Below are 7,381 nucleotides of genomic sequence, written 5' to 3'. Positions count from 1 at the left end.
GTAGAACACTAATTTGTTTTTTAATAGTCTTTATTTAATATGAATAAAATGGAATTCGTAGACATTATCGGTACGATTTCTGGTACCTTGCCCTGGCACCTGGACCACCAAACTTCTTTGGTTCGCATCTCCTCGGGTCCGCAACCAGGAGAGTGCGATCATACTGAATGAGAATATCCTTTACCTCTTTCTTGCTTGCTTCGTCGACATCTAGAATAAAATGATTCACATAGTGATACGTTCATGAACCATTCATATAATTAAGATGTATATACTTACACTTCTGATAGTACGCAACCAGAGCCTTGGAAATGGCTTGGCGAATAGCATAAATTTGAGCTACGTGGCCACCACCATTTACTCTTACTCTGATATCAACTCCACAGAATTTTTCCTGCAAAATACAATATACAATTGAATGACACTTGAATGAATTAATACTTGATAGAAGAAATATACAATGATATATCTCAGTAATTTTATTTCTTTAATCACTGATTATCATGTTCGGAATAAGGAAACATCATCGAGGGCTTGAATGTTGTGTTTGTATCATTGAAAGCAATGTACATATTTTGAGTTTAATTAAGTATGTGTGACAAGGGCTTCCGGACCCAATTCGCACAAGTAGGTACAAAACATGTCACTCTACTAGCAGTGACGCATGGAAAGCAGTAAAGATGGAAAAATTGAATGTGTCGCATTTTTCATATAAGTGTATGTACAAAGCAAGTCCAGAATTCAGTGAGCCATACTCACTTTACCCAGTAGCAAGATCGGTTCTTGCAATTTATATTGGAGCACGCGAGGCTCGACGAGTTCCAATGGGCGTCCATTTACTCGGAGATTTCCACGGCCTCGTTTGCAGTAGGCGACCGCGGTTGCACTTTTCTGTAAATACAAACGTGTTAGAAACACGCGCACGCCTAACCACAATTAATGCTGTAAACACTCACTTTGCGTCCGAAGACTTGCACCGACTGTATCGGTTCTTTTTGTTTCTGAAAAGAGATAATTGCATGTTAAACTTGGCGTCGAAACTTGAATTAATCTCACGTGTAGCACAACAAATTTATTGATCTCGCGATAAAACAAAACCCACCTTCTGCATGTTGGGAACGCACGTCGTGGAAAGGAAGTCGGTACGAAGCAGCGGCGATATTTTCGGCATTGGAACTACGTTGATCGAATACGAGTTCGAATGCAAATAAACATTGTATAATTACAAAAATGGACTGTAAGATCGTCGAAACCTCGAGTTTTAATTTTTATTCCATTTATTATAACACTCGTACGCTTTTATTATTACGTAAATAGTTGCGCACTTATACTGCGGTACTTTTGAATGTTGACGACGGTAACGAGATCAAATGCGCAATGACAAACAATAAATAAACTTATGCTCACATTATACAGTATTACTTTCGTCACGATTCGATATCATAATGATTCGTCACGGATTGAGAACGTTTCAGTATTTTACTTCAAATGAATAAAGTCATTGGTGTATTAATTATTCTTTTATGTTTCGGTTATGTAATGCCAGTAAGCAACGATAGAGTAACGCGGGTACGTTCAACTTCATTTATAAAATTTACAAGTGACATAGTCCACAATATTCTGCAGAGTGAACAAACAAGTAATTTAATATATTATAGACGAAAACAATAGGTTTCGGTGTAAGAGGAATTAAGGGAAAATTGGTAGAAACTCAAAAGAATCATCAAGACAATTTCCTGACGATTGCTCCTGCTTTACCTATTTTACCTGGAGCTCCCATACCACCAAAATTGAACAAACGTTATAATTCACTCAGGTATTCACATAATTATTGTATCAGTATATTGGAACAAATCAAATCTTTGTATTTGACAAAAGTTTGTATAAATTTCATTTATAGTTCAACAGGCTCACCAATTAACATAGAACATGATAGGATTGATAGTTCTACCACAGTTTCTTTACAATGGACAAGCGAAGGAAAGATCGTGGTGGCTACGAGAACAGCTGCTGAGAAGGAGAAGAATCCTGACAGAATGTGTCTGGACAGAAGAGGACTCACCACGTTCCCAAACATAATTGGAGAGCCCCGTTTGCGTTTGCTATCTCTTCAGCACAATCTCCTCACAAGGATTGAGAATTCCAGTTTCTTTCAATTATCGAAACTAGTATTTCTCGATTTGTATGATAATCAGATTGAAAGGATATGTAATTTTGAGGTCTTAGAAAATTTAAGAGTACTATTGATTGGAAAGAATAGGATAAAGAAAATTGAAGGATTAAAGCAGCTTTCGAAATTGGAAGTTTTAGACCTACATGGCAATCAGATTGTGCAGATCTCAGATTTAAATAATCTTGCATCCTTAAAAGTTCTAAACGTAGCTGGGAACAACATTAAAACGATAGGACAGCATGATTTTCGAGGTTTAGCATCGTTAAAGGAGTTGAATCTGAGACGTAATAAAATAAAGAGATTATCAGGATTCGATGAAACACTACAGTTACAGAAGTTGTACCTCAGTAACAATGACATCCAGAAAATTGAGGACATAGGGAGTCTCGCTAAGGCGTTACAACTTCGTGAAATAACAATTGATGGAAATCCTATAACGTTGAACGGGGATTACATCTCGTTCCTCGTGTCATATTTACCTAATTTACAATTTTTATCAGCCATGCCGATCACTGAGCAAATTAGGAGGGCTGCCATGGCCTGGAGAACAACAAAAGAACAAAATAATTCCGCGTTTCTAAGTCTCACCGCGCAAGTCTGTATGAACGCTCGGCGAGAAGAAATTATATCGAACGCCAAAATAAATTGGGAACTTCTCAGATGTAATTCAAAGTCGTCCGCAAACGACAGCAATAAGAACAATACTCGAAATAGTAATATTAATGCGACGCAAATCCAGAAGTCGAATAAATTTAATATGCTGAAAGTTAAGAACTTGGAAAGGGTGAAGTCGAAAGGATTTGGTAGCTTAACGTCCATAAATGAAAACATAGAAGCTACCAAGATAAATATAAAGAAAAGAAGTAATTCGAGTGACAATTTATTTAGATTGAAGGACACAACTAAGCCGTATCCATTAGAGTTTAAACTTCCACCAATTTTAGATTCCATCGTAGATAGTTTAATAAATAATAAGATTGACGAGAAAATAAGAAAGAATTTAACTAAGATGAAGTCTAAATGCGACACTGACTCGTCAAGCAGTGATTCGGAAGCTCTGGAAAATCAGGAGAATTTGAAAACTTGTTTCAATTCTCATTTGCTAAATGCTAACCAGTACATTTCCCCTTGTAACGTTAACAAAATAGTTATTGACAAGACGTTCGATCCTGTGAATGTTTTGTCGCCATCAGAAATTGCAAGTGATATAGAAAATCAGTGCTATGAAATATTTAAATCTCCCAAGTCGTCGGCAAGGGACGAAAAGGATCTATCGAAATCGTCGAGCATAAAATTTCTGAATCAACACGGTCTCAGCGATTGCCAATCTAAATCGAGTATCGGTTCTTCCGGGTACTGTTCCTTAAGCTCTAAAACCAACAGCATTGATAGTTGTAAATCAGTGCTAAGCGATTCCAGTACATCGCCTACTAATAAAAGCGCGGTACAAAAATACAAGACTTCAGAGAAAAATAAGAACAGGGTAAAAAGCGCACAGGTAAAAAAAATGGTATGTTACAAAAGTAATAGAGCAGCGACTGCCAGAGCTAAGTATAGAGCTACAACACCACCGAGTCCAGTGCCATTGCAGAATCCGCCGAAAGAAAGAGAGCAAGGTAAAGAATAAGAATAGCTGTGACACGTAACATCGACACATGAACGTAAAGCTTATCATTTTTTATAGGTGGAGATTATTTGATAGAAATTGTTGGCCGCTGTTTAAATGTTTACGGCCAAGGCGCTCTGCGTTTTATCGATCGGCCGTGGGACGTATCGAAAGCTCAGGACGTAAACGTAGTTAAATTTAATTATGTACAGTTCAACGACGTGGCCAAAGTTTTGTGTAAAGTAAAAAATCGATTTCCAAACGTGGAACATTTTACGTTTAAAGAAACTAACATCAGTTACCTGGGACAACTGAACGCTTTAGCTGAAATACAAGGATTGACTAGTATCAATATTGAAACTGGAAACCCGATCATTTCAAAGGATTGGAAAACTTATGCTGTATTCCGTTTAGCTCATTGGGGCTTAAAAGTTATCAATGGAAAAGAAGTAAATATCCCTCGGCTAGTAAAATTATGGATCATACGCTCGTGTTACAAATTGAATTTTTATAACAGATCACGAACGAAGAAATCGATTTAGCGAACAAAGAATACGCTGGTCTCGTAGATATCGTGATGTGTTCACTGCCAGAATCTTTGTTACAACCTTTACTGCAGAGACTTCATTTAGAAAGAGTGCAGAGGCAAACTGGAGAACAAATTACTGCCAAACAATTTTTACTCAACAGTGATCCAGCCCTCAGAAGCGTCGTTGCTAAGGAGGCGTTGCAATGGAGAAAAGGCACCATAACACAGGTAGCAATAAACAAGCGACAGAAAATCTGAACTTGATCTAACTTCAACCCATTTCTATTGCAGGAAGACCTTATCTGGAGACACAGAGGTAAACTACATTTATTAGAGTTGATAAACCTCACCGTAGATGCGATACACAAGTTGCAACTACTTGAAGACACATGGCCAAGTATTTTGTATGATATTATTCACACCACTTTGTTAGATTTTTCTGAGATGGACACGTACATGAAACATTGCAGCGAAACGCTTGAGGGCGATAAATAATTTGTACAGTCTACCTTATCAGTAGGAATTATTCCATTATTCTATTGTTAAGCTCACAATGCTCACTTGAATTTGTACGGATCACCAGACATATATATTCTTTATGTGTTCACGTAAACTTTACTGATTCGATTGACACATCATAGAATAGACTACCTACGTATTTGTTATCTGGACATTTTTAGCGCGTTTAAAATATTTGCAATAATAAATTAGAATAAAGCAATATATATTTAAGTTTTATATAAATATTCTTTATTACATAAGTTTATTATAATATTACGATGTTAATACACTGTATTGTATTTTAAATACACGTAACAAGTTAATTCGAGAGGCACAGTTTATTTACTGGGTACATAAAAAAAGACTTCCAGCTGTCGTTTTGTAGGAAAATAATCCCGAGAAGCTTTCACACGTTTTATGTTTATTCCTCATAAGTTAATAAGGTCTAACAAACTATTGATCTTTATTTACAATAATGAAATGCAATCATTTCTTTTGTATCACTTCGTACCGATGATAGATTCGACGCTGAAGGAGATAGTTGATTTCTTTTCCAAACAGGATCCGCTGTTAGTCGTGGGAATATTGTGGTCGCTCGCGGCAGACGTAAAATCATCGTTAAAGTTTTTCTTTATCTTCCGGGGTTCCGTGATTTGTTCAAACCACGGGATGGTGGAATACATAGGTGGAAAAGGCTGCATTTTTTTGGAACCTTCGGCTTCTTGCTTATATTCCTGATTCTGTGACAAACCATTTAACAATGGAGCATCCGCGGTAACTGGAATAAGAAGAGATTTTCACTATACAGAACCGTCGCTATACACGTTATAATCTTCGTTTTAGATGAAATTGTCATTTCTTTTGCGAATTAGAAATTAAAAGTACTATTAAAAAAATTCATGGCATCACGAAATTTGTATTAAAAATTGTTCAATTTTTGAATTATTAACAGAGAACACTGACCATTCAGAGTACGCGTAGGGCCCGCGCTGAGCCACGGCCGAATGTTACGATCCGAGCCAATGCGCCCGCAACTGAGCGCGGGCCCTACTCGCACTCTCATTGGTCGGTGTCTCGTCAATAATTCAAAAACTATGCTCACTTTGAATTTCGCCAAAGGAAATTGTTGTACAGAAATACCTATGGAATCACCCCTTTGCAGTTCTAACACTTTTTCTGGGACACCCTGAAGAATATATTCAAACAGAAAATTTATATATCTACTAACATGCTGCGGGTAGACCGTGTATCGCCTTCAATCCATAGAATCCCTGCGTCACGCTGATGCTCGTCTGAGTGAAATGCAGTTGATGACGCGGGAAGTTCTTTCCCCTTCGGCATGCGGCGGGTTGCTCGGTCTTCAACAGATACGGTGAACCGGGTGCGTCGATCGGCGTGTGACACACAGCGGAAACCGCGTTCTCGCCGAAGAAATTTCCTTGAGCCTGTTGCTGTCTTCTGAGCGCAACCTGCGCTGCCATCACCCTTTGCCTCTCGACTACCAGTAAACAGCAAGGACAACGGCAATCCTTCCACGCGCACGATCTTTTGTGTCCCTTCAGACCGGAAATCACACCGTGGTTCCTGCACCTGGCGCACTTCGGGCTACGCAAACGTTGCTCAATCCCAGAACTCACTTGATTCGAATTACCACTTTCGGTCTTCATCTCAAATCTTCGTCCACGAAATTTTATTAACGATTCGACGGTCCCCGGTTTCTTTTACAAAAACTTCATTATTGAACAAACGTGGAGATGAAAATAAGAACCCGATGAAAATTCACATGTTTGGCACAAAATTGTCAATGTGAAATGATCACCTCATCGATCGTCGATGCAGATGTTTTAGTATCTCGGGTGAAACGGTTTCTTCGTTAACTTTCTTCAAGAATCTGCCCGGGCGGAAGAGTCAGCGTGCACTGCTGAATGAGTTATATACATATCTTTTCCTCTGCTCGAAGGGGTGTCTCCGGATCTCCTTCTACCGGTTCAAAATGTATTTTTAGATCAGGAACATGTCGGGATTGGCTTGGACCCTGAAGAAACTCCACCAGTTTCGTGGACCAGGAGCCAATCGAGTCCGGCTCGAGCATCGTTCCTCTTATTATTACCATTAACTTGTATCATATCCGGGAAAAAGGGAGAGATCTCACTAAAACTTCTTTGATTACGCCTACCGTGACTGGACCGTATCGGTCTTTCGCGTAAGCAAATAGACGCGGGGAGTGGCTCTACGCAAAACCGAGGAACGTCCATCGAGCGTGACTCCTCGCGGGAACCAGAAATACGGTTGCACCGATAAAAACTATTTGGTAAGACGGATCAATTCGTCATCGTCGGAATTTAATTATGAAAATAATTCCTGATATAACTTTTTGGTGGAGTTTAATATAGAATATTATTGAATCGTACAATTCAGATTTAACTGAATGATTTTCCATCAGTTTTTTTAGATCTCTTGTAACGTCGCTTAAGGATGTATTGGCTATAGAGTAAAGTCAATCCCAAAAGTTTATGCACCTTAGAAAAACGCATTTCCTGTAATTAAAAATAGTGCACATTTCTTCTAATTT

At 38.5% G+C, this 7,381-nt stretch overlaps 3 protein-coding genes across 4 annotated transcripts in view; 1 reads left to right on the top strand and 2 right to left on the bottom strand.

The window, feature by feature from the left end:
* Positions 1–12: 12 nt before the first annotated feature.
* RpS16 (ribosomal protein S16) lies at positions 13–1,167 on the bottom strand. Its single transcript, XM_018036312.2, has 5 exons — positions 1,103–1,167; positions 957–1,001; positions 760–891; positions 280–394; positions 13–210 (listed from the first exon to the last, which is right to left on the bottom strand). Exons 1-5 carry the CDS (start codon positions 1,109–1,111, stop codon positions 65–67), a joined length of 447 nt encoding a protein of 148 aa, XP_017891801.1. The 5' UTR covers positions 1,112–1,167; the 3' UTR covers positions 13–64.
* Positions 1,168–1,252: 85 nt separating this feature from the next.
* On the top strand, positions 1,253–5,020 carry LOC108632014 (leucine-rich repeat-containing protein 49). Its single transcript, XM_018036308.2, has 6 exons — positions 1,253–1,569; positions 1,659–1,816; positions 1,901–3,789; positions 3,858–4,228; positions 4,297–4,536; positions 4,600–5,020. The coding sequence occupies exons 1-6, from the start codon at positions 1,489–1,491 to the stop codon at positions 4,801–4,803; spliced, it is 2,943 nt and encodes a 980-aa protein (XP_017891797.2). The 5' UTR covers positions 1,253–1,488; the 3' UTR covers positions 4,804–5,020.
* A 45-nt stretch (positions 5,021–5,065) lies between these two features.
* Positions 5,066–7,381, bottom strand: part of LOC108631991 (uncharacterized) — a 3,430-nt gene continuing 1,114 nt past the window's right edge. Inside the window, exons 1-3 of one of the 2 annotated variants that reach the window (XM_018036268.2) lie at positions 6,920–7,263; positions 6,038–6,789; positions 5,066–5,587 (exon numbers count right to left, since the gene is read on the bottom strand). In XM_018036268.2, the coding sequence (XP_017891757.1) occupies positions 5,310–5,587; positions 6,038–6,476 (717 nt within the window). In that variant the 5' untranslated portion in view covers positions 6,477–6,789; positions 6,920–7,263 and the 3' untranslated portion in view covers positions 5,066–5,309. Of the gene's footprint in view, positions 5,588–6,037; positions 6,790–6,919; positions 7,264–7,381 lie in introns of those variants that run through there. The other variant, XM_026819334.1, reaches the window with a different exon arrangement.

The sequence above is a fragment of the Ceratina calcarata genome, unplaced genomic scaffold (assembly GCF_001652005.2).
Source record: "Ceratina calcarata isolate Rehan_Ccalc_2016 unplaced genomic scaffold, ASM165200v1 scaffold15.2, whole genome shotgun sequence".
In the NCBI taxonomy this organism is placed as follows: Eukaryota; Metazoa; Arthropoda; class Insecta; order Hymenoptera; family Apidae; genus Ceratina; species Ceratina calcarata.
This window is presented reverse-complemented; position numbering and strand designations above follow the sequence as displayed.